This window comes from Phlebotomus papatasi, chromosome 2, assembly GCF_024763615.1.
Source record: "Phlebotomus papatasi isolate M1 chromosome 2, Ppap_2.1, whole genome shotgun sequence".
Taxonomy (NCBI): Eukaryota; Metazoa; Arthropoda; class Insecta; order Diptera; family Psychodidae; genus Phlebotomus; species Phlebotomus papatasi.
The window spans coordinates 86,671,736-86,699,555 of NC_077223.1; the positions used below are offsets into that span (position 1 = coordinate 86,671,736).

Sequence of the window (27,820 nt, forward strand, 5' to 3'; positions counted from 1 at the left end):
TTATTTTGACGTTAATTCGGTTTCAACGGTTTCTTGCACACCTCTGTCGTACAGTAACGCAATCCCCTTCAGGGTGGTCGACTTCATTTGCTTAGAAACCTCCCCTTAGTAAAAAAAAAAATATTCAAGATAAAAAGTTCCTCTCTGTTCGTTTTTTATCGCCTGGAGTTTCTGGCCTTTCTGACGAAAGAACCAGCGCCCCTATAGCTTTGTTCAATCGATCTTCTTCGATTTAGTTCCTTCCGGGATGATTTACTAAAATGTCAAATTACAAAGTCCAACGTCATGGGAAAGATACGCAGAATATGCAAAAACAAACCACAAAAAAATGCTGTCAAGTCATATTCTTTTTATTTTCTTTACTTCAATATTATAAATAAAACATAACGTATGAAACTAACAAAAACCCCAGAAAAAATGATAATCTTTTTATTTTGCATTTCCTGCATTTCTTATAAAAATATTTTCGGTGTATCTAAAATCTAATGAATTGTTTAATTTTTTTATTTAATTGGAGCAATTCCTAAAAACAATGTTACGTTTTTTTCGCAATTTCTGTAACATGTATTTTTTTTATCATTCTGAACTATGAATAACCTTTTTTTGTGTTTGTGGAAAATACGCATTTATTAGTTGAGAAAAAAATAAAATAAAGTAACACTTGTGGTAGATTTTTTTTCTCTTTCTTTCATTCTACGTGCATCGCATTTTGGTCCATATATATAATTCAATTCTGTTAACATTTGCCCTATTTCATTACTATTTCTCTTTCTTTTTAGTTTAAGTCGGCTAAAAAAGGGTGTTTTTTAATGGGAATTTGCAAGCTAGAAACTCAATATCAAATCTTGCTCCATCCAAATTTTTTTTTTCAACATAAAATAATATTTTTAGGGAAATAATTGATGAAATAAAAGTAAATTTTAGTTGAAATGTCGATTGTTAACTTAAACAAATAATAAAAAACCGACTAAAAGACACTTCTACGTAACTTCATTTGTTTGATTCTTCCAAGTTCTCTCGTTCTGGCTTCCTCTTGCCAGTTTTTTCTTTTTAATGATATTATAAATTAATATTTTAATATTGTTTATTAAAAGATTTCCTATATTTTGAGATTTTTTTTTCTTTTATCTAAAGTTTGTTTCTCACGGGGGGAAGGAGAACTTGTTTATCTCTTTTTTTTTATTAAAATTTTATTTAAGTGCACTTCTGTGTTAGAGCAAAAATTCCGTAGTTTTTTTTTAAATTTCTCATTTCTTCCTCACAAGTATTTGTGGCCTTAAATAATTAATTATTTTTTGTTTTTCTCATTCTCCTTAATACATTTTTTTTTATCAATTTTTATTTATTTTCTAAATATATATTTATAAACTGAATATATCTCTCATTTAACTTTTTTTTCAGGCTGAATTCTATGTACAATATGGGGTTAGGAAAGGATATAATTCACTTTTTTTAATAATTTATCCTCTATTGCCCTTTTCGTTCTTTGTCTTTCGTACAAAGTGCCATCATTATCAATCACTTCGCGCGTTTCTCTTAAAAAAAAAGAATTTTCTAACCTTACAAAAAAAAAACAACTATTTATACTTTAAAAAAAAGTTACAGTTTATTAATTTTGCTCCGAAAAAAAAAATAGTTTTTCAACTTTTTTTTTTAATTAATTTCAGATTTTTAAAGAAAAATAATAAAAACAATTTGAGAAAATAAGAGAAAGGGGAAATAAAGGTTCCGTACCTTTTAACGTGGGGATGATACGGACAACAATTCCGGAAGTCTTTACCTAGTCTCTTCTTGTCTCTTGGTCTAATTCAGCTGAATGTAGGAGAAGGCAATGTAATCTTTGAAGAGATCATCTCTTCCACAAATCTCTTCCCTCCTCATATGCCTTGTGGTCATCCTATGACCAACTCTGGCAGGTTTTGCCGCCATTGCTGGAGGTATAACCTCCAACAATTTTGGTATTTTCCCATTTGAATGGGTATCATCGGGAATTTCTGTTTTAATCTTTCGTTTTCGCCCCCTTAACTTTGGCTGGGATTTCCTACTATTGAGAATACTTGCGCAAATTTCACCATTTCTCATTGAGCTCTTGTACCCTTCCCTGATATCTTCAACTGAAAATCCAGCAAATACATCATCTAAATGGGATTCTTCTTCACCATTCTCTTTGAATCCATGATGCATATTTGCCAAATGATGCGATAAAATTCGCTTAGATTCCTTTACTGGACTCTCCTCAACCTTCTTACTGGTCTCTACCTTAGCATCAACTTTGACAATAACCTCCTGCTCTTCCTTCTTCTCTACAACTTCTTCCATTGTACTATGTTCTCTTACTTCTTCAGTCTCTTCCTTTGTCTCTGTGATCTCTACATTATTGCTCCCTACTTCAACTTCTGCCCCATTGGCATCACAATTCACCTCATTCACTGTGATCTCTTCCTTTGTAGCCTCCTCATTGTTATTGAGCGTTATTCCAGCACTATCACCAGCCGTACCACTGGGATAGCCGATTTGGAACTCACCTACAATCTCAATATCTGAGCTCTCTACACTCAATGAACGATTATTGAGATCTGACGTTACTACGCCACTCGAGCTCTTGCTCCTACCCAAATCACTCTCACTACTGTGACTTGAATTCTTATGCCGCCTCCTCTGGCTCAGTTTGGCATTTTCCACCTCAAACATCGTAAAGCCCTTGCTCTGCGCATGTTTGTAGGCATCAAATATCGCCTTAACTGTTAAATCTAGCGATGCTAGATCCTGAGCCAGAGTCAGTGGTGTCAATTGAGATTTACGTAGGGTTGTCCCCTGGAGCCATGAATGATTAACCAATTCATTCATCTCCATTCGCCTCTCTGAATCAACATTCAGCAGACGCGTCACCAAATCTCTCGCACCTGGACTGACACATCTCCACGCAGGAGTCTTTGTATCAAAATCCCCATGCCTTATCTTCTCCACCAATCCACAAATACTCTCCTCCGAATCACTTGGTGACCGGAATGGACTCTGACCACATAGCATTGTATACAGGATCACACCAAGTGACCACAAATCACATGCTTCCATGTGTGCCTTATCCCCAATGGCAGTTTTACTCAGCACCTCAGGAGCTGCATATTCCAATGTAAAAGCCGACGATGGTACACTTGTGTGTGCCGGATCTTGCCTAACAGCAAATCCAAAATCCACCACTTTAACCAAATTTGACTTTTTGCTGGCAAAAATCACATTTTCCGGCTTGAGATCTCGATGGGCAATATTTTTTGAATGCATAAATTGCACAGCTTTGACAATTTGTGTAAATATACCCGATGCTTCAATCTCAGTAAATCGCCTGGATTGCTGTATTCTCTTAAATAATTCACCACCATCGAGATACTCAAGGACAATATAGGTAAAAGCCTGATCTCGTATAACTTCAACAAATCTCACAATTTGCGGATGACCCTGACATGCAATTAAATTGTCAATTTCACTCTGTGCATCATGTGATGCCTTCAACACCTTCACCGCATACACATCACGCGTTGTACGCCTTATACACTTGAGACAGATACTAAATGATCCATCACCAATCACCTCACTAAAATCCATTTGGTATTTCTGGAAAAAAGGCAACTCACTCCTAGCCAACTTCATCAAATCCCTCACTTTGGGCTTCACACTTGACGGACTGTACAACACTTGCCCACTAAAGGCCTCCCTCAACCTCAACAAATGTGGTGACACAAATGAATAACCCCTGAACAATCTTTCATGATTCGGCGGTGCCGGACATGGAGACTCAGCAATTGGTAACCTCGTAAATTCTTCACTGAAATTGCTCGTATCTGTCTCATAGTCTTTCGGCGGTCTAAATGGTGCCGGTATCTCCTTCCTCACCAACTTCTCCCAGTCAATTCGTCGGAAAAACGGATGACTCTTAATATCCGTTGCATCCACCTTACTTCCACCCAATCGTTTCTTCGGATCCTTTATCAACAACTTCGATATAAAATCCCTCACTTCCACGCTCAATTTGTCAGGAAGTGGTGGTGGACCCTTTTGAATACGCAATGAAATATCATGTTGCGTATTCTTCTCACCCTCATGCGTGAATGGCGATGAACCCGTAAGCAATTCATACGCCAAAACACCGACTGACCACCAATCAGCAGCAAAATCATGCCCCATATTGCCCTGCTGCTTCACCACTTCCGGTGCCATGTACTCAATTGTGCCGCAAAAACTATAAGCACGACCATTCTTCTCCGCCGTCAACTCCTTCGACAGCCCAAAGTCCGTGATTACAATGTGCCCATCGGCATCCAGAAGAATATTTTCCAGCTTTATGTCACGATAGATGATCCCTAGCTGCAAGGGCAAAATAAATAATATAATCTGAATTAATATCGCAGTCATTCAACCAGCTACACAGTGTCACATGTAGCTAATCTGCTTATCGAGAGACGCGTGCGCTAGATGCTATCGCGTTATTCATCAAAAAGATTTTAGCAGCAGTTTAATGCAAAATGTAAACAAAAACACTGAGAAAAATTGCTTTTCCCTAAGTTCAAAGCACAGACTGTATTAATAAAATAGACAGAAAAACCATTTCTAAGAAAAAATTGACATTTTCTAATAAATTCTAATGCCCTCTACATTACTGGATTATAATACAAGGTGCATCAATTGAAGTGTAACTTTACAAAACACTTAATTTTCTATGTAACCAACTTTGACACGGATTTAATTGAATTTTGTCATCCCTGTTTTTTGAGTCATCTCCCATGCGGCTACCGCTGTCTTATTAGCGTCGGCACCAACCTCCGCGATCACAACAATGGAAAATCATTACCAATAGTATAAAAAAAGTATCTGACACTTTCGTATCTATCCTTAACAATCTATCATCTAAATTATCTCATTTTCTTGTAATATTTGATAAAGAGGATATATTGCTCTTTTCTTTCTAATTTTTCAGTTCTTATTTCTTAAAGAAAGTAAAAAAAAATCACAAAAATAATATATTTCTGTTTCTTTGCCACAGAAAACCATAAAATCAGGTAAGATTGAATGTCAAATGTTACTTTAAATTTATTTTCGCCCACTCAGAATTTTTTTGCACCAATTGTTCTCTGTAGAAGTGTAAACAATATTTTACCAAAGGATTTAGGTTCTCACTTGTAGAAAGGATAAGGGGGCGTCCAGATTTACTTTTAACCAGGCTTTATTTTGATACTTTCAAAGGATCTTTTAAGATAATCTTCGAAATTTGTCATCAAGTTAAGCTTAGATAATATCACTTATCTAATCAATATCATAATCGCAGAAAGTTACTTCGCATTGAATCTTCGGATTCACAGCTGAAGTTTGATTTCGCAACAATGTCCTGGATAAAAGATATATAAAACTCTATTTGCACAGTCATTGAAATTCGAAAAAGTCGAATTCAGTTTCGAATTTTTAAAACTCAACTTTCGTACAAGGTAGTGAAAATTTATTAATGGTACATAATCCTAACCGGCTTATGTAGGTGAGATTCTCAATGTGAGCTAACTCGAAATGTACGCAAATTCGATTTAGAGCTCAAGTTGGGGGACGCCATTCAGTTATATTAAATCAAATTCGTGAAATTATACAAATTTTGTATTTAAACCAAAATATCAAGGATTTGAATGGACTGGCATAAAAGTGATAATGGCTGAAATGTAGACCAGAATGTTCTCTATAATTTTGCCGTAGAACTAGATCACATTGATTACTCAGAAGTTGAGATAATCGACATTGTTTGTTTCTGAACTCGTTTTTTCGCCCAGAGAATATATCGCACATTGAATATTACAACAGCGGATCTTGGTTTTTGTCAATTTTGAGATATTGCTGTTTTCTGATAGGAAATTTATTAAATATTCATTATATTTAATAATCTCAACAACTTTGTTAGAAATATTTTTCATAATTTTGAGTATTTGTCAAGCTTGCAGAATAAAAATAGCATAAAAGTGGCGTATAATTATTTCCCTGAGTGTTTTTAGTGTTACAGTGGCGTTATCTGAGGAATCATACGTCACTATTCCACTGACCATGAATCCTACGCCACTGTATCACTAAACGGTAATTATTTTTTGACATTTCGAGGAATAAAGTGACAACATAACCTAGTTCGCTCGTGCAGTACAGTGGATTTGTTTTGTAGAGAGAAATTGCAAGATGGAAAAGGTTTACAATGGACCACTGCCTCTAAAAGACACAAAGAAACGTGATCTTATTTCTTTGTGTGAGAAATCTTATTCCAAAAACGCACTACACATTTTATCAAAATCTTGACTAAATTGTAAACATTCGAATCTTGACTTCTTTTTTTAATTAAAAAATGTCAATTGTATATAGAGTACAAAGAGATCTGAAGAATGAAATGGATTCATGGACAAATAAAATGAAATATAAACAAAATACACAACTTTTCATTATTTATTTTTAATTTCAATGGGTCTATGATTTTCAAAATTATTTTATGGTCGAGCAACAAAAGAAATATTGTTGAAATCCAATAAAAAATAATTCTATTAAAATTTAAATTAGGGTAAATTAAGCTAATTCAAAACCTGTTCCAAATGAAAATTTTTCGCTACTCCAAATGGAAACGTCATTGTTTTCATGATAAATAAAGTACAAAATTACTATATTTATATATTTTCTATACCACAGTTTCATTATTTAGTTAATTTTGCTCCAAATAAAGCGAAAATCCATTCATATTTACAAATTTTAATTGTTAGTTTCTCAGAAAAATTAAAAGTGTACCATTTCACAGTCGAATTTTTCATCGATCGACCATGTTTTCCAATGAAAAACAAAATAAATTGACAGTTGTTTATTCGTTTTGTTTAACATTTATGTCATATTTCTGGCTAATTTTAGTTAAATTAAGTGCTAATCTTTATTGCTAACGGTACGAGAAGTTTTCAAATGAAATAATTACCTATTTCGTGAACAAAAAGGGGTTTTCTGAAGTGTCTGCAAATGCTTCAATAGGAAACCCCGGAAATATGATTTTTTTGGAGAGATTTTCTTTTTGTTTTAGATGAGAAAGGAGAAAAGACCAGGAAGAAGAACAAATTCTGCACTCAAGAGCAACTCAACAAGGTTTCGGAAACCTTTCGTCGCGGTTTCAGTTACATTCTTTGTCTCCAATTAGAAACTCTCCCTTGTCTCCATTTGAATTAATATGTTTCCAATAGAAGCATTTTACACTCGCGTATTTTTCTTGTATTTCAGAAGTTTTCAAATTATATCTAAAGAATTTTCACTAAACAGTAACATTCTAGAAGAGTCAAGGAGCAAATTTATGTAATTCTCTTCAGAAAAAATATGAACTTAATGTGTTGAATCTTTTGTCAAAGTTAAAGCGTCTGGAAATGGTTTTGAATTAGGACATTTATCCTACTAAACAAGAGGCGTATCTTAAATATTTTTGGGTAATAAAAGTCCAACATTTCGAGTTCCACATATGTGCTCTATCCAGTGGAATCATATACAATCTTTAAAATTTGTAAATGAAAATAAGAAAATATTATGAAATTTAGTTTTTGAGGCCGTCTCCTGAAAACTGCTGAAATCTGGCATCCGCCATTGTAATATTCAATGTACGATATATTTTCCACATTCCTTTAATGAATCTGCCTTAATTTTTTTCAGGAAATATGTGACTTAACACTTATTATTAAAATTATATTTAAGTGCGCGAATCCTTAAAGCCTTCCCCTATTTACGAAAATTTCATTTATTCACCTTATTGACTGAAAATTCCTGAATTATAATTAACTACTGCTCACAATTACTTTTTCAAGCATTCTGATTTTTAAATAAAAAACTAAATAAAATTTAAAAATAATAATCATGCAATATGGACTTAATATTTTTTTTTCAGTGAAATTCCTCATCCCAAAAATTTCCGCAGTGCAGTGTCTCATTTTTTTGTTGGAAATTTACAAAATTGACAATTAATTTTCAAACAATAACCCCTGCATTTCTATTTATAGCACAATACTGTGGCAATATAATAATGAAAATATAAAACAGGAACGACCACATTTCTCAGCAAAAATAGGAAAAGCGCTTTTTTTTCTTTCTTTCTCAGAAACAAAATAAAACAATATGCTTAAAGATAATTGTCTATTTTTGGGTGCTTCTCTCGAACGACCAGCGACCATTCAGCAGAAAATAAATTAACAAAAAAAATAGTAATCAAAGAAAAAATACTATACCTTGTGAAGCTGTTCCAGGGCCACGACAATCTCAGCAATGTAGATCCGTACTTCATTTTCAGTAAAATTCTCTCGTGTGTACAGGTGTGTAAATAATTCACCCCCGCTGACATAATCTGTTTTGATGAGAAAAAGAAAAAAAGCCCAGTTTGATTATTATTATTTTCTTCACTATTTTTGTTGTTGTTGTTGTTTCTTTGAGAGTGAAAAGAAAATTTCCCATTGAATGAAAATAAATAATACACAGATATTGCGCTCAAATTATTTCTTTACTACTGCAAAGTGCGCTCTTCTTGTCTTTGAAAACTCAATACACTCTGCTGACGTGTACAAATCACAGGAAGACTTTATTTATGTGTCTCTACGACCAAGAAAAAAAAAATACAATATTCAACTGGAATGATCAGCATATTTTTCGTATCTTGTTTGCCATCGGAAATACACAAAGTGTAATATTTAGTCGTCTTCATAACTTCTCAAAATTCAACTTGAAAACAATTTTTATCGACATGGCAATTTTTCTCACTGTTTAATCTGAATTTAATAGACTGTTTTTTTCCTCATTTGATAGCAACTGATGATAAAAGTTCTTTATCAATGATTTAAAAAAAAAAATCTCAGATCTTCCCTTTTTATCTCTATAATAAAATAACTAAGATGCTCTCAATTATGCTTAATCAACAGTTTAAGAGAATTTTTAGTTGAATCACAAATCAAAGAGAATCAATTTGTAAAATTCACAACACTGAGCAGAAATTCTAGACTAAGCGGAGATTAAACTGATAACTTGATGCGGTTTTTACCAGTAAAATATCTTCTTCAGATTATCCTCTATGCATTGAACAAATTTGAAGAAGGTATTTAAGTGAACCTGAATGGAGTTCAAGAGATTTTGGAGTAGGGCTTACAAGATCTGGAAATTTAAATTTTCTACAAAAAAAGGGTGGCAAAGAGTCTTAGGGTTTGCAAAGTGCTCAAACTCGTGACTTAGATGCTACACCTTAGAAGTACTTTACATAACCGATTAAAAATCAATTCACAATTCACTCAAAAGATACCCTAAAAATAGTTTTAAGAGTAATAAAATTGATTTTCGGACGAAAATTACTTATCGGATCATAACCGGTTCATTACCGATTCAGAACCGATTTGAATCGATTTATCATTATCTGAGTGATTTATTAATCACTCAAAACATTGCCCAAAATATACATTAGGAGTAAAATGAATGAATTTCGAACAAAAATCAGTTATCGGTTTTGAAGCGGTTGATTACCGGTTCAGAACCAATACCAGGAAGGGAATTCTGTAACGCTCTGGCAATGCCATATGTCAAATTGGGTTCGAATCTTAGGAAAGCTTTTTCGAAAATGAGATTCTATAGCCGTGAAATTGACATTTCAGCTCACGTGGCATTGTCAGAGATTTCTGGCAATACAAATGACAATGAATTTTGTTAAACAAATAAACCAAGACGTATACTGTATCTTCATAAAATCATCAAGTAAAGGGATTTAATTAAAAAATCAGTGCGAATTGCATTTTCGAACTCATATGACATGAGAAAAAAGCTCGATTGGCATTGTCAGGTTTCGAACTCACGCATGACAATGCCACGAAAATTACAGAATTCCCCTACAGATTATCGGTTCTGTAGAAGCGGTTCAGGTTTATCAGAAATTTCCAGGTCTTTCTAACGAGCCCAAACGTGGTACTATTTAGTTGAGAATACGCTCTATAGAGACATTTTAAAAACCTTCGATCGGTATTTTCGTATAACGAAGAAATGTACGTATATGCAATCTCTAAAACATATCCAAAAATTAAAAAAAAAATCGATTCAAGTTTAGCCGATTGGCCGTTACCGTTCGGCCTTTAGAGCTGGCAACAGCCGGACGGACAGACTGACATAATAAAATAAGTTTTCGAACTAAAATTACTTAACGGGTCATAACCGGTTTGGAACCGATTCAGTTTCATAAAAAATCGCAAGACCTTTCCAACGAGCCCAGACATAATTAAATTCCGTTGAGAAATACTCTCTCGAGAGCTTGTTTAGCTTCTCATCTTGAAAAAACCGTTATTAGGAATGATTCAACGGTATTTTTGTGTAGGGAAGAAAAATCCACCTATACAACCTTCAAAACATATCCAAAATCATGGTTTTGGAGGGGAAGGGACAGGGGGCCTTCAAATCCCCATGTTTGCGCCATAATTCTCCCGCCTCCTGCTTCTTGCCTACTTTTCGGAAATTTAAGACAACCTGACAAATGCAGTCGAATACTGATTTCTCTGTGGGGTTCAGCAAAAAGTAAAATTACCAAAAAAAAAAATTAAAAATAAATAAATTTGGTCCCGGTCAAAATCCCAAATTCTTAAGCAAATAATTCTTTTCAAGAGTGGAAGAAACGTACAGGAAACCAATTACTACTATCCTTTATATATTATTAACATACTACCGTACTATAGATTATACTTAAAATAATATTGCACTTCAGGTTCCCTTCTAATTTTAGGAAATATTTTACAGTGTAAGGGAAGAGCACCAGCAATCGGCAGTGTTCCTCGGATCGTCAAGTTATTGTCATATTATTGCACCAATTAAAATGAACTTTTAAAAATTATTAGCTACTTTTTACCATTTAATTCTCACAAGAATACAGTGCATTAGTGGAAATTTAATTTATAGAACCAATTTTCCGTGAGACACCTGATTAAATTCGTGACGATTCGAGGTACAGAATACACAGTAGCAATTACATCTATTTTTTATTATTTTATGGTTAAATTTTAAAGTTCAAACGCACAGATATAGTTAAATGGATCACTAATATACCGATTAGCATACACAAAAATACCAAATAGTATTTTGAGGCTCATATTTTCAACTTAATATCGAGTATGTCTCTTAACATTCCGATCCGGGGTACTCTTCCCTTATCATGATTTTCAAGAAATAAACTTAAGCTCAAGAAAAATTTCAAAATTTTTGTAAAGACGCGGTTTTAAACCGGTTTCATCTCTAAAAACCGGTTTTAAAACCGGTTTTTCGAAACCGGTTAACCGTTGTTGGAATCCCTAATTGTAGCTACTCTCACGATTGCATTTGCGCTTTCTGGAGATAAGCAAAGGATTATTACCCTCTGCATAATTTCACTTCTTTCAGGATTTTGACTATTCGCGATTTTGGCTTTTTGGGATGTTGACCGGCAAAAATAATTTGCTAAAATTTGGAGTGGTTCATCTCTCCCCAAATAACTACACAGAGAAAAAAAGAGGGTGCGACTAACTTTTTTTCCTCATAACTATTTTTTAATGTTAATTTTACACCTTTTTAAGGGTAAAATTTAAATGAAAAATGGTTTATTTTAACCCCTAATACACCTAACAAGGGTAATATTTACACCAATTTCGGATCAATAATGCAGGGTAAAATTACCATTTACGGAATGTTATTTTATCTTTTTCGGATTTCTCTCAGTGTATATACGCAAGTATCGTTGGATCATTCCTAATCAATTTTTTAAGGTCAAAGTTAAAATGGCTCTAGGGAGTTTATTTTTCAGGCGATTTAGATAAATTTGGTGCCGCTGTAAAGGCCTTAGAATCCTTGACAAGTTTGAATCGATGTCAATTGGTTATGAACCGGTAAGATTAACCAATACCGAATAGAAATGGCTTTACGAAAAACTCAAAATCGTGAATACTATTTTGTCCCTGTGAACTTAACCTTTACTGGCTCCGGCATACCTTTTAGATCAGGAAGATTTCATGAAATCAAAATTCACTTCTCTTTCTTTGGTACACGTTTTGCATATGTCTATCTCACTCTTACGCACTCCAAATTCGATTGAGCTAAATTAAATTTGTTGTGATGTTTAAAAGAAGAAGAAGAGTGCGAAAGAATGATTCAAATCGGAATTCAAATGGGATTCGAATTTTGATTTGATGAAATTTTCCTGATTCAAAAATTGCACTGGAGCCACAAAGAATTTTGTTAATAACTTTTCCAAAACTGCAGCACTTAAATTGGATTACTAATGGCTCCCTAACGGCACACCTTTTAGTTCGATAAAATTTCATAAAATCAAAATTCGCGTTTCATTTTCTCTCAAAAGATTTGCATAAGTCTGTCCCAATCTTTCAGTCTCAAAATTGGACTCAACTAAATTTAAACTGGTGTGATGTTTTTTTTTTTAAGAAGAAGAGTGCGAAGGAGTAGGATCGACACATGCAAAGCTAAATTAAAGAAAGAAAGGGATGTGAATTTCAATTTCATGAATTTTTACCGATCTAAAAGGTAGGGGAAAGTTCCCATACTTTACACGGTCCCAAGCTTTAGAATGACTAAATTTTTCGTAGGTTTTTCAATAAATGTGACTCATCTCATTCATATTTTAAAATCTAGGGGAAAATGTCTTGTTTTTAAAATATATTGCGGAGCCGCATTTATTCAGAAACATAGGAAAAATTTAGTCATTATAAAGCTTGGGACCGTTCAAAGCATGGACACTTTCCCCTATGCCAGAGCCATAAAAAATAAATACCCTGAAATTTCCCACTTCTCCCCTATTCACTGATCAAAATAAATTTTGCGAGTACATTCAAGATAAAGTCTACCAGAAATTCTAGCAGTGGAAATTTTCCAAGAATATATTCTCAGTTTTCTTCGTGATTTCTTTTACTGATCCAGATTCATGTTAGTGTTTTTCAAATTCTTTAGAATGTTTACAATTCTGTTTTTCAAATGAAAATTCTAAGAAATTAGTAGAATGCTAAACAACTTTCCTTCTTTTTTTTTCACAAGAAATTAATATCAAAATAATGATAATATTATCTTACTTACCAATAATTAAATACAGTCGTGATTCTGTCTGGAAAGCATAGTGAAAGTCAATGAGGAAAGGGCTGTCTTTGATAGCTTCAAGGACCTAAAATATTTTAAAAAGAAAAGAAAAACAATTGCAGAAAATTTTCCATTAAAATTTTGCAAATTTTCTGCTAACCTGTCGTTCAGTTCTTGTATGCTCGGCAGTTTTCTTCTTCTGAATAAGATTTGACTTTTTCAACACCTTCATTGCATAAAGCTTATTGTGATCAACTCCTCCATTCTTTCTCACTAAATAAACTTTTCCATAAGCTATGTAATGATGGAGAGAAAATAAAATCGGCGGGAGAGAGAGAGAGAGAAAGAATTAAAATCAGCATTTCACTGAGAGAGATTCACGTGCCAGTGGAGGCTACATTAAAAAAAAAAAAAAACAAGTACTAACCTCCAGTCCCCAACACTTTGAGTGTATCAAAATGTGTTATGTCAACCTTGTCTTCTGGCTGAAGTACCACTGAAAAGATATCAAGTGAGAGAGAGAGAAAATGTGATAAAAATTGCATTGATAGTGTCTTTAGTGCAAAATCACAATTGCAACATTCTGTTTTTTTTCTTTCTTTCTTGTAAAGTTTATATGGTATATTTTCAATAATATCGACAACTTCCTCAAAATCGCATCTCTCTCTCGTCTCTGTTGCACACAACCTTAGTTATTTTCATAATAAATATCAATCATGTAATCATATTGGTTTAACTAACACCAACAAAATACCTTACACTTTTTATAGCCGAAAAGTGGGTTACCAGTCCACGAAGAAAATCATCGCTTATACACTTCTCGGGTGTATTATGTTATTTATTTTTTTTGCTTATTCTCTTACATACTTTCTCAAAAAAAAAGCACCAACGAAAAATACAGTAAAAGAATTTGGTAAACGGTGAAAATTTCTGATATAAAAGACTCTGCCATCGTCATACCGGAATAGACGAAATTTTTGAGATTGTTGAATGGAAAATTGGTGTCATTCTTTGCGCCATTATTCATCACTCAACTATGCAATACACTTCTTTTTTTTACTGATTGTTATATAGTTATTTGGCAAAAGAAAAATTAATGGGGACAACTTGTAGTTAAAGTAAAAAAAAAGCATCCTTCTAGGTCAGGGTTCTCTTACTCTCCCCCAAGTCACAAAAAAATTAATATTCATATTTCAATCAACAAATAACCTAACTTCAATTCTTTTACACAGAATTTCTTCTTCTAACCTTCATTTATTTTTAAAAAAATATCAAACATTATTCTAACGAAAACAAAACATTTTTGAGTAAATATTATTGAAGATATACACACCTTTTGTTGAGAAAATTGCATAGATCTATTAATAGCAAATTGATGACAAACAATTCTAAAAATTACTTTAAAATATTCACTTTGAAGAAATCTCTCCCACAATTTAACTTTTTCTCGGAATTTCCGTTTGAGGTATACAAATTCATTGTAACAATATAGGAAAACAAATTGTCATCTTTTATTGCCCCAGCTTAAAGAGCAATAACAGACATCAAAACCATCAAGCCAGTAATTTAAAGTTATGTAGTCGTCAGATTAGAGATTTAGCCGTAACTTGAATAATTTCATAGCAAACCAAGTTCTCAAAGAAATCTTAAAAATTGAAGATTTATGGGCTAGGGTAAAGTGAGGTAATTTGGAACCATTTACAATTTGGGACATTTGAGATTTTCTCACTGTTTCAGATGAGCAAAGAGAAAACAAAGACCGCGAAATAGAGGAAAAAGACGATTAAGAAGAAAAGGAACAGCTTTTCTTCCTTTTGAATCTCTAAAATAGTGAAAAAATATCAAATGTCCCAAATTGTAAATGGTTCCAAATTACCTCATTTTACCCTATTTCCATTGAGAAAATTTTCAGATTTTTGTAATGTGCCATTTCCATTGAGAATTTTTTTCAAAAAATTTGTTAGAAAATTTTCAACTCCATATGAAAAAAGGGTGCTTTTATGACAAAAAATTCAATTTGGTTTGAACTTTTTATTATAAGCTTAAAAATAAAAATTGTAAACAGTTTTCCAGACTGTTCCTATGGGGAACAGCGTTCTATTGAGATTTCTTCTGGTACTTGCATGCCAATGAGATGGTACAATTTCAAAAATTTCACAACTGTCGCCACCTACTTTAGACGGAAATTCATGAAATTTCTTGAAATATACCAAGTCTACCAATGAGCTGTCAGCTGAGCAAATTTCCACAACAAAAACTTATTTTCGTTTAACAGTGAAGGTGCTTTTAACTGAAATTCAAGTTAATTGTGGGTTCTTTGCAGTTGAAAAAAGTGCGTACAGTGAGAAAATGTGCCTGTATGGGGAAACGAACGGTATGCCCAGAATTCTGATTTATGGTAAAGGCGGGCAAAGTGTTAGAAATGCGTCAGAAAACAGTAACGTTGCTGTTTTAAGGTGGTAATGGTTTCAATTTAGCCCTCATTTATCTCCTTCCCTGTTTCAATTTGCGTACCAAAGGATTAAAGATATTCTTCATTTCATTAAGGTTTGGGTTGTTTTTATGTATTTTTATCCAGAAATTAAATCAAAACAAACAAATGTCAACGAGATGTTCGTAATCAAAACTGGGCTTTTTTGCGAGCTTTCATGTTATTTGAGAATTTGAGAAAATTTTCAGATTTTTGTAATTCTCAATTCAACTTAAGGAGACAGGCAGCTTAAGTCAGTCTCTTAATTTTCAAAAGGCTGACTTTTGAAATTTTTTAAATAAAAATTTCAGAAAAGGGACAGATAATCCTAACCGGCTTATGTAGGTGAGATTCTTAACGTGAGCTAACTCGGAGTGCATGCAAATTCGATTTGATGCTGAAGTAGGGAGACGCCATTCAGTTATCTTGAATCAAATTCGTGAAATTATACAAGTTTTGTATTTGAACCAAAATGCCAAGGATTTGGATGAACTGACAGAAAAGTGTTATATGGGTGAAATGTAGACCAGAATGTTCTCTATAATTTTGCCGTAGAACTTGAACTCATCGATTACTCAGAAGCCAAGATAAGCGAGGTTTTTTGTTTCTTAACTCGTTTTTTCATCCAGAGTGCCCCAAGTAGTCATTTGTTGAACTTCAACTAAATCAAAGAATTGTTGTATTTTGCGGGACTTTCCATTTAAACCCCTATTTTAAGTGTCTTGGTGGAGTAGAGGCAGACAAATTGGCATCTGAGTGATTTCAAAGCGTTATTATGGGAAAAATCAATTTTTTCACGCTTAAACGGCAAAATCGGAGTGATAGCGTAGTCTGAGCGGAAAATGATGTATGGACGAAATGTAGAGACAAATGTGCTCTACAATTATGTTGAAGTAATCATCAAAATCGGTTCAGCGACAGTCGAGATAATTGAGGTTATGTGATATTGAAATTGGTTTTTCGACTGTGGCGCCCCTGGTGTTGGTCCCACGAAGTTCAAACATTCTAGAAAGTTGTAGCATTTGGTGAGATCTTTCGTTTAAGCCCTCATTCATCAAAATCGGTCACATAGAACCGGAGATATGATTTTTTGAATTTTGTGAACTTTGACCCCTCATATCTCCGGTTCTATTGAAACCACAGCGCGCATACGCACCATTTTGGAAACGTCTTAGACTGGACTATAACATACTAAAATTTCATTAACTTGCACAATGCCGTTTTTGAGAAAAGTGACTTTGAATTTCGATGAATTTTGACGCTATCACAGCGCCACCTGTGGTGACTTTTTGAACTTCCATCTGAAAGTGCTCATCGAGACGAAACCAAAAAGGTAAAATTTAGGTCGCTATGTTAATTAGAACCGGAGATACAGGCCGGTCAATGTTCGAACTTTGACCCCTTATAGCTCGGGTCAGGGGTTATGGATCGACTTAAGGTTTTTTTTGTTTGATAGGTATAATCAACGGCTACAATATACTAAATTTTCAGCCCGATGCACAATGGAATTTTTGAGTTATTTAACTTTTAAGATTTAAAAATTTTCTTTTTAAAAAAAGCGCCCCTAGCGGTGGTTTTATGAACTTGCGATGTTAGAAGGGGAAGTGGCATTTCACGAGAGCTTTCCAAAAAGCCCTCACTTTTTAAATTCTGACGATTAGAACCGGAGTTATGGCCATTTTAAGAAATTTTTTTTGGACCCTTATAGCTCGGGTCAGGGGGGTCGGGGGACCTTAAGTTTGGTATTTATGGAAAGCTCTAAGGCCCAGCTATAACATACTAAAATTTGAGCCCGCTGAATGCCATAGGGGCGGAGCTATTGAGAAAACAAAAAAAGGGGGGTCTTCAAAATGGCGGAAGGAGGGGTGGGGGGTGGGGGGTCTATGCACCAAGTTGCAATTTTCACCCGATATATAACCTTTGCCGAAAACCGCAAGTCGATATCTTTTTTAGTTTAGGAGCTATTAAGCTCCAAAGAGCGGCCGGCCGGCCGGCCGGGAACGTAAATTAGCCACATATATATTCGTGATCAGGAAGTGCTGAAACACATTTTGGCCAAATTTGAGGTCGATCGGACGACATGAAATTTTGTTAGGATTATAGTAGGTGAGATTGTTAAGAATCTCACCTAATATAGTCTAAAGGGACAGATAATCCTAACCGGCTTATGTAGGTGAGATTCTTAACGTGAGCTAACTCGGAGTGCATGCAAATTCGATTTAGAGCTGAAGTTGGGAGACGCCATTCAGTTATCTTGAATCAAATTCGTGAAATTATGCAAATTTTGTATTTAAACCAAAATGTCAAGGATTTGGATGAACTGACAGAAAAGTGTTATATGGGTGAAATGTAGACCAGAATGTTCTCTATAATTTTGCCGTAGAACTTGAACTCATCGATTACTCAGAAGCCAAGATAAGCGAGGTTTTTTGTTTCTTAACTCGTTTTTTCATCCAGAGTGCCCCAAATGTTCATTTGTTGAACTTCAACTATATCAAAGAATTGTTGTATTTTGTGGGACTTTCCATTTAAAACCCTATTTTAAGTGTCTTGGTGGAGTAGAGGCAGTCAAATTGGCATCTGAGTGATTTCAAAGCGTTATTATGGGAAAAATCATTTTTTTCACACTTAAACGGCAAAATCGAAGTGATAGCGTAGTCTGAGCGGAAAATGATGTATGGACGAAATGTCGAGACAAATGTGTTCTACAATTGTGTCGAAGTAATCATCAAAATCGGTTCAGCGACAGTCGAGATAATTGAGGTTATGTGATATTGAAATTGGTTTTTCGACTGTGGCGCCCCTGGTGTTGGTCCCACGAAGTTCAAATGTTCTAGAAAGTTGTAGCATTTGGTAAGATCTTTCGTTTAAGCCCTCATTCATCAAAATCGGTCACATAGAACCGGAGATATGATTTTTTGAATTTCGTGAACTTTGACCCCTCATATCTCCGGTTCTATTGAAACCACAGCGCACATACGCACCATTTTGGAAACGTCCTAGACTGGACTACAACATACTAAAATTTCATTAACTTGCACAATGCCGTTTTTGAGAAAAGTGACTTTGAATTTCGATGAATTTTGACGCTATCACAGCGCCACCTATGGTGACTTTTTGAACTTCCATCTGAAAGTGCTCATCGATACGAAACCAAAAAGGTAAAATTTAGGTCGCTATGTTAGTTAGAACCGGAGATAGAGGCCGGTCAATGTTCGAACTTTGACCCCTTATAGCTCGGGTCAGGGGTTTTAGATCGACTTAAGGTTTTTTTTGTTTGATAGGTATAATCAACGGCTACAACATACTAAAATTTCAGCCCGATTGCATAAGGAATTTTTGAGTTATTTAACTTATAAGATTTAAAAATTTTCTTTTCAATAATAGCGCCCCTAGCGGTGGTTTTATGAACTTGCGATGTTAGAATGGGAAGTGGCATTTCACGAGAGCTTTCCAAAAAGCCCTCACTTTTTAAATTCTGACGATTAGAACCGGAGTTATGGCCATTTTAAGAAATTTTTTTTGGACCCTTATAGCTCGGGTCAGGGGGGTCGGGGGACCTTAAGTTTGGTATTTATGGAAAGCTCTAAGGCCCAGCTATAACATACTAAAATTTGAGCCCGCTCGATGCCATAGGGGCGGAGCTATTGAGAAAACAAAAAAAGGGGGTCTTCAAAATGGCGGAAGGAGGGGTGGGGGGTGGGGGGTCAATGCACCAAGTTGCAATTTTCATCCGATATATAACCTTTGCCGAAAACCGCAAGTCGATATCTTTTTTAGTTTAAGAGCTATTAAGCTCCAAAGAGCGGCCGGCCGGCCGGCCGGCCGGCCGGGAACGTAAAATAGCCACATATATATTCGTGATCAGGAAGTGGCGAAACACATTTTGGCCAAGTTTGAGGTCGATCGGACGACATGAAATTTTGTTAGGATTATAGTAGGTGAGATTGTTAAGAATCTCACCTAATATTGCAATTTTATATGCCTAAGATCTTAAACTAAATAAATTTTTTGTATTATGTTGAAAAAAATAGAGGAAATATTTTGTTTTTTTTTTATTTTTAGTCTTCTTGACCCGCATGTCTGAATGATTCCCGCAAAATTTTGTAAATTCAAGCCAATTTCAATTTTGCACTAGATTTGAGCCTTTTCAAGTATTTTGCAAAAAAAATATCTTGACATTTTTCAGCTGGAAATTTTCAAAATAAAAAAAAATCACGAGACAATCGGATTAAACTATCTTGTCCTATTTTTTATAATCATTTTATTCGTCTCAGAACCTGAGAAAGACTATGAATTCTTTAATGTGTTTATTAAAGTGTTTATTGCGTTTGATATGTTTTATATTCAGATATTAACATGTTTCCATGTTTGCCTTAACCATACCACACGTGATGATTGCTACATAAAACCTAATAGAATTGTAATTTCTTTCTTAACTCTTTAAGGATCAGTGTTCCACCGGTGAAAACTGATCTCTTTTTTTCTGCCGAACGTTTTTTAGCCTTAAAGGAATAAAGATACATAGGGGTTATGCAACTTTGCATACCACTAGGGACTGATTTGTGACATCTTTTTTTTCAAAAAACCACTAGGGTAAATGTCCTAATTCAAAATCATTTTCATATGCTTTAACTTTGACAGAAGATTCAACACATTATGTTCATTTTTTTTTTTGAAGAGAATTACATAAATTTGCTCATTGACTCTTCTAGAATGTTACTGTTCAGTGAAAATTCTTTAGATATAATTTGAAAACTTCTTAAATACAACAAAAATACGCGAGCGTAAAATGCTTTTATTGGAAACAAATTAATCCAAATGGAGACAAGGGAAAGTTTCAAATTGAAGACAAAACGCGTATGTGAAACCGCGACTTGAGTTGCTCCTGAGTGCAGGATTTGTTCTTAATCCTAGTCTTTTCTCCTTTCCCATTTAAACAATAAGAAAATTTCTCCAAAAAAATCATATTTCCAGGGTTTCCTATTGAAGCATTTGCAGACACTTCAGAAAAACCCTTTTTGTTCACGAAATAGGTAATTATTTCATTTGAAAACTTTACGTACCGTTAACAATAAAGATTAGTACTTAATTTAACTAAAATTAGCCAGAAATATGACATAAAAGTTAAACAAAACGAATAAAGAACAGTCACTTCGTTGTGTTTTTCATTGGAAAACATGGTCGATCGATGAAAAATTCGATGGTGAAAAGGTACACTTTTAATTTTTCTGAGAAATTAACAAATTAAAATTTGTGAATATGAATGGATTTTCGCTTTATTTGAAGCAAAATTAGCTAAATAATGAAACTGAGGTATAGAAAATATATAAATATAGTATTTTAGTACTATATTTTTTATGAAAACAGTGACGTTTCCATTTGGAGTAGAGAAATATTTTCATTTGGAGCAGTTTTGAATTAGCTTAATTTACCCTAAATGTGTTCAATTTTTTGATTCAGTAAATTTGAAATGCGTAACTTATGAACGGTTGACGATGGAAATAGCACGAGAAATTGGCTGTGAGCAAATCTCCTGCTGATATGCAAATTTTCTGTATACATAATGCCATTTCGCGTGGTTTTTCTTCGTCCCGAAAAACATGCATAATCCGGGACACACTGTACGTGATATAGGTGAGTAGTATAGGTTATATAGATGAGTAGACTCTCGCTCAATCGGCTCTTTTTCAATCGGGCGAAAAAATTTTGTTGACAATTTTCACGTTTGATTATAAAGCTAATTCGCTCAAATTCGTTGTAGTTCTTCCTATTTTATCGTGATTCTTTATAATTGAGCACTTTTTGTGGAATTTACAATGATTTTGATGCCCAAATCTATCGATAAACCGGATGACATTTTGCCCCAAATACCCAATTGAGAGAGAGTCTACTGTAAGTAGTAAGTTGGCGGCAGCCGCAACCAAGTTTACATAAGGACAAATAAATAGATATACCATCTTGGCAATAATTTCACTTTTAAATTAATTTGTAGTAACTCTTGAAAGCAAAATTACCTTAAAATTCTCCTCGACATTATGGTAGGGTCGAATGAACACCTCTTCGACAGGGAACCCCTATTGACACTTTTGTCAAAACGTTGAAATTTATTTGAACCTCTAGTCTGAAGACCGTATTAGCCCTTGAACTAATTTTGTTGTGACTCCGGCACATCTTTTAGATAAGGAACATATCATGAAATCAAAATCCCTTTTTTTAATACTTTTTCTTATACTTTTATTTTTTTATTTACTTTTTTGCTTAAGTTACTTCTTTTCTCATGCATGTCTCTCACACTCTTTCGCATTCTCCTTCTTCTTCCTTTAGACATCACATGAAATTCAATTTACACCAAAGTGTATTGAAGAATGGGATAGAAATATGCAAAAAGTTTGAAAAAGGGATATGAATTTTGATTTCATGAAATTTTTCTGATTTTAAGAAGAACCTAAGAGGTATTAAGATTTTTTCGTATTCAAACGTCACGTTGTTCATAAATCTTTTAAATTCAGTAAATTTCAATTTCAATTCAGTGAAATTCGTTTTGTCTGTAGATATCAATTTCAATCTGTCAAACTCCTGCGTCCAGAAATCCAATTATATCCAGACTAAATATAAATTTTTCATTTCTAAATTGTCGTTTAGTATATATTTTTCTAAGTATATATTTTTTAATTTGGTTTGGTTTCAGAGATGTCAAAGTACAAATCGTAGATTAGGGTTACCATATCTGCAGGCCTTTTTCAAATTTCGATTATATCACAAGAAAAATCAATTTAGATTTGGCACAAAAGAGACAAATATAGTTTTTGGCAACAGAGCAAAAATCACAATTAGGGCTAATTATGATAAGGAAGAACAGAAATATTTATCGCATTTTAATATTCTCTTCAATTCTGTTCTCGCGAGAAATAAAAAAAAAACAAAGGATACTGAGGTAGAATCATTTAGCAACTGAAATTTTTCTTTGCGCATTTTTTTTTGTGGAAAAATGCTTGAATCAGGCTGATAAATGTTTGAATGAATACAATGGAAACTGCCCGGCTAACGCAAGGTAAGCTGTTACTTAGCACAATGCTTGAAAGCATTGTCCATACTCTTAAAGAAAAACTTTGTCCAAGTGCATAAAATAAGTTCTTAATAAGTACTTATTAGGGATTTACTTGAGCAATTTTTTGACAGACAGTTGTGAGTGATATCTAGTGACAAAGAGTAAAAACTGGAATAGAGAATGCGATGGACACATTTTGACTATCGATATTTTTTTGGTGCCCCCTCGATTTTTGTTCCAGATGGATCTGAAACTGAAACGCTTCTTCTGAGAGATTTGAGGAGAACAACAGTTCCGTTCGATCCAGCTAACGAAAAGTATGGAGCCGGAAAAGAGATGGCAGTAACGTATACAAAGGCAAAAGTGTTTTTTTTTTTATTTGATAAATAAAAAAATGAGGTAAATGTGTGTATTATTAGCATAAGGTTAACTACTTAAAAAGTCATTTGACGAAAGTCCTTAATTATAAGTATACTTAGTTAGTGTTAAGGCTGTGTCATGTCAAAATACTTTCGCTATCCGCCGTAAAGTTCTCACTTTTATTTCATTTTCATATGTTTTTTTTTGGTTGAATGTTCTACAACTCCTTAAAATTAAGTAAGCTAAAAACTTATTAAATACTTAATAAGTATTTAATGTGTTAGCCGGGTGTTTACTCTTAGTGATTAGCCCATTGTCGTTTCTAAGGCAAACTTATAATATTTCACTGTATAATTCTAATTTGGCTAAATCTGCCCCAGTTTCCTCTATATTCAAACTTAATTAAATTCAGATGGCTTCACTTCCTTGCGAGAATTAGAAAAATTGTTAATGTACAAAAATCAATATTTGCGCTTTTAAGCGATCTCGTACTCTCCCAAAATGGGTTTCGGACCTAATGTCGGCTTCAGACTGGAGATTCAGCTCAGTTCCCGAAGGTCACAAAAATCTAAATAACAAACCATTTTATTGTTGTTTTAAAATCTAATTACAGTAGAGTCTCGCTATAGTCCATATTTGGTTTCAAATTTGACACTTGGGTCGCACTATAGTCCATGTAATTTTTTAAAATTATCAACGATTTTTAGTATTGAAATTGCTCGACGGCTTCCACTTTCTTTGCGATTGTGGTACTTGTCCTCGCTCTCTTCATTGTGGATCACAATTATCACAACTACTTAATAAAGTTTGCCAAAAATATTAAAATAATTATGCATGTCGCATACTAAAAAACATAACCTAACTTAAAATCAGTGTTTTGAAATCAACGGTCGATAAATTGTGGACTATAGAGCGATGGCCTATAGCGAGACTCTACTGTAGAACCTTTTGCCATTAATATCCAACCCTCAACAATAATTTTAAAAAATCGTGCCTGATAAGGAAGTAGAGCCTAAGCCTTCGGACTTCAGACCTAAGGCTTAGTCATATGGCTTAACTACTCTAATTTCTTGTCAATCACGATTTTTTGGAAAAATTTAACTTAGAATTAGATTAATAAAGATAAATGGCCTATAAAGTTCTAAAAAAGTAATATAATTGTTCGCTATTTACTATTTTGACACCTTCGGAAAGTGGGCTAAACCTCTAGTCTGAAGACTGCTTTAAGTCTGAATCCCGTATAAGGTCTATGGCTTTGACAAACTTGAGGATTAGTCGACTATTCCACTAAGCCGTCTCTTGACTTAAACCGTAAGTCTGTCTATGGCATTAGTGATGTAAGGGAAGCCTTTCAGGCTTCGCACACATCCTGGATTTGAACATTTCATATTTTTCCCATTTCCTTCAATGAATCTGACCTCATTTTTTCAAGAAATGTGTGACTCAATTAAAGGAATATGGGAAAAATATAGTGTTCGAAGCCTCAAAGCCTTCCTCTAATTAGCTAATGCCTTTAAAATAATAAACCTTCCTCAGTCCATTTTGCTTGGAATCTCTAAGCCAAGAAACATTGAAATTTGTCCAACCTCGGTCACTTGAGATTAAAACAATTCCATTATCGTGTCTTAGTGATTCACTGAAGGCTTTAGGTGACCATTTTGGCCAGCATTGCAAGATTTGCAGAGTTTAGAAGAAGTCACTCGCTAATTTGAGTTTATTTGTTCAAGGAAAAGCATGACATTTTTGAATTCGGTTTCAAGATATGGCTCAAAAGAATAATATTTTCCATTGGGAACATCCTAAAGTTATTGACCACAAAACCCAATGGAGATAAGGCGAGAGAAAGACCAAGAGAGAGAAAAAAGTCATTTACTTTTGAGGGCTTTTAAAGTCGTTGTCGAAGTAATTTGTACGATTTTGCAGAATCTCAAATGAATTAATGCAATTGTGGATGTTTTTTTTTCTTAAGGAGAGAGACAAATTCTCAACAGAGAGCACTTATCGGTGTGTGCAGAGAAAATATATATAAAAAAAAGGTATATAATAGAACGGAAAGTGTGTCAACTAACCATTGTTCCTGATTCTTGATGTCTGTTCCAGGTCAAAGTCACTCTTGCTGTAGCTTCCCACGCACACAACAGAATCACTTCGGTGATCATTGAGGGGCAAGGGTTTGGGTCTCCTGGCAGCTTCTGGATCAACTGGTGGACTACCCTGATCGCCATCCTCGTCATCTGTCTCAATCACCACAAAATCCCCATCGACACCATTTTCACTGTCGGAAAAGGTATTGGACAGCCTATGGGGTTCACGGTAGGCATGCCTGGAGGATGACGAGGTGATATCTGTGTCCCCATCTTGGGCATTCTTCAAGTAACTTGTCAAATTCCGGGGCATCTGTGGTGAGGATTTCTTCAAGATGCCAACCAATGGCGTATGCACGGGCTGTGTCACCATTTTCTTGCCCCTTCGACCTTTGCTGGCATTCTCATGGAAATGCTTCAGTTGCTGCTGAACTGGCGGAGACTGACTGCCCTGACTCCGTTGCATCTCCTTCCGAGCATCACTGAACTTGGACGCTACTCCATGGGCAGTTTTCTTTGGCCTCATAGCTACACCCGATTTTGTATAATCGACAAAATTGTTCTCTTCAAAAAACCCACTTTCGTGATATTTACTCTTGGACATGTCGCCCTTCTTGCTCCTTTTCATTATTCCCCCAAAAAAGAATTAAAAATTGTTCCTTTTTTTTCCACCACTCACAAATTCACTGACATTGAATGTCAGTCTCTCCCAACCACTCACAATTGCAACTGCAAATTTCTCACTTTTTCACCATTTCAGTCCATATTTTTCATCATTTTCCACTTTATGTGTGTCCTATCACCCTTTTCACTTCAATTGATTTGGTCAAAAAATGTTTTTAAGCACTCTTTCTGGGAAAATTGGAAAACACTGTGAACACTCCATTAAAAATTTCCACAAATGGCAGCCATTTTGAAGACAATTAGAAAGCGAGCATTCGCCGCAATGTCGCCGCCTACTTGACAGTCAACGGCTGCGTATATTTCTCGAAGGCCATTTTAAAATATTAGCCGTTATATCTTTATTTTTTCATAAATTGAAAAAAAATGTATTTGAAAAATAAAATAATTTTGGAAATATAATTTCTGTACCAAAAAAAAATCACATCTCAATCGGATGAAGAAATGAAACAAATCAGCATTAAAATGTAACACAGGAAAGAAAAAAAAACAAAACATACTTATTCCAACAATAATTCATGCAATGTTTAGCGAAAAAAATAAATTTGGTCATAAATAATGCAAAGTTTAATAATAAACAACTTTGTCTTATGATACTGCTACTTCAATGGAAAATTAATATGATTTTTAACACTTTTGTTCTCAAGTGCTTCTGTATTATCGACTCTTTCTTTATTTATATTGGTTCCTGTCACGACTGTTTGGTGGTTTTTAGAACATAGCGAGACCTGGGGAAAACAGTCGAGACAGACAATAGCCCCTATAAGGAAAGCCTCCCAAGGTTCTCAAGAGAAATTTCCCTAGTGATTCTTTAGGAAAATTTTACCATGTAATCCTGTAAATTTTCACCAGAAGATCTCGAACACTCCCCAGGTTGGGAATTTAAGCCAAATATCTTAAGAAGGATCTATCAGGATCTATCAAGGAGATCACAAGAAATTCTTTATGAATTTTCAACCTTGGAAAATTCTTTAGTCGTCTCGTTAGCGCGGTAAATTTTTCCCCAAATATCTCCAAAATTTGAGAGGCGAATAACTGAGAAAATTACCCTTCTGAGACGTGGAAATTTCCCAAGGAGATCACGGTAGTTAATTGGAATTTTCATAATTTATTAGAATTCCCAAAGAATTGCTGAAGAATTTTCCATTAATTGTGTCCTCTGACATTCCTTAGGATTTTCTGCAGAAATTTCGATATTCATCTCCTATAAATCCCCGAAGATTTCACCAATGATAATAATAATAATCCAAAGGTAATTTTCAGCTTCGGAAAAGTCGGTAACTACCTAGAGAAATTTCGATAATTTCTTTTGGAAATTTCCTCAGGTAAATTTCCTAAAGAATTGTCTGGGCCTTCTTACAGAACCTTCTATGTTGATGTCAAAAAATTTTTCTTAATACCATAGAAATTTAAGTGGAATCATAAATGGAATTTCTTAAGAAGGTCCCTAAACATTTGCATAGGCAATATTCCCTCCATTTTTCCGGATTTATAATAATAATAATAAATTTATTCAAGCTCTACATTTCCCCCCTTACCATGCGTCTGCCGCCGTCTTAGCGTTGTTGACCAGCCTCCGAAGCCAAACGACAGAAATGCTTCTTCATTGGCTGTGTAATCTTTGAAAAAAAAATACTTTTACAAAGTTGACATGGCAAGTTTACAATTTTATGGCAGAAACCTAGCGCAAAGGCACAGGGATGTAGAGTGCGATTTTATTATAGAGTAGCGCATAGCCAAAAGGCTGTTCGCGCTCTCTAAGTGGAGATGAAGCTCCAGAAAATTAAAAATTAAGTTAAAATTACTTAAATTAAATTAAATTAAATTGAAATTTAAAAAAAGGTTTAAAAAGGAAATTTTAAAAAGGTTAATTAAATTTTATATAAGAGTAGGACCATATATTCCCCGTTATAAACTGTAAACCGAATGGATCCGCACGGAAACCCGACAGACAGACCCCCAAACAAGCAACGGCAGGGGACTCCAAACCAAATGAGACACGATGCCCCCCGGCCATCCCCACCCCACATTCAAAAGACATCTTGGGGAAATCTTTGGGAAATTTCCCTA

At 34.4% G+C, this 27,820-nt stretch overlaps 1 protein-coding gene across 1 annotated transcript; it reads right to left on the reverse strand.

The window, feature by feature from the left end:
* Positions 1 to 329: 329 nt before the first annotated feature.
* On the reverse strand, positions 330 to 25,997 carry LOC129804863 (ribosomal protein S6 kinase alpha-5-like). Its single transcript, XM_055852530.1, has 6 exons — positions 25,055 to 25,997; positions 13,532 to 13,600; positions 13,265 to 13,398; positions 13,105 to 13,189; positions 8,259 to 8,374; positions 330 to 4,362 (listed from the first exon to the last, which is right to left on the reverse strand). The coding sequence occupies exons 1-6, from the start codon at positions 25,695 to 25,697 to the stop codon at positions 1,804 to 1,806; spliced, it is 3,606 nt and encodes a 1,201-aa protein (XP_055708505.1). The 5' UTR covers positions 25,698 to 25,997; the 3' UTR covers positions 330 to 1,803.
* Positions 25,998 to 27,820: the final 1,823 nt, after the last annotated feature.

Coding starts and splice junctions, on each gene's coding strand:
- LOC129804863 (XM_055852530.1), bottom strand. CDS start 25,697: ATGAAAAGGAGCAAGAAGGGCGACATGTCCAAGAGTAAATATCACGAA. Junction 13,190..13,264: donor ATACAAGAACTGAACGACAG/GTTAGCAGAAAA, acceptor AAAATATTTTAG/GTCCTTGAAGCTATCAAAGA. Junction 8,375..13,104: donor ACGACTGTATTTAATTATTG/GTAAGTAAGATA, acceptor TCATCAAAACAG/ATTATGTCAGCGGGGGTGAA.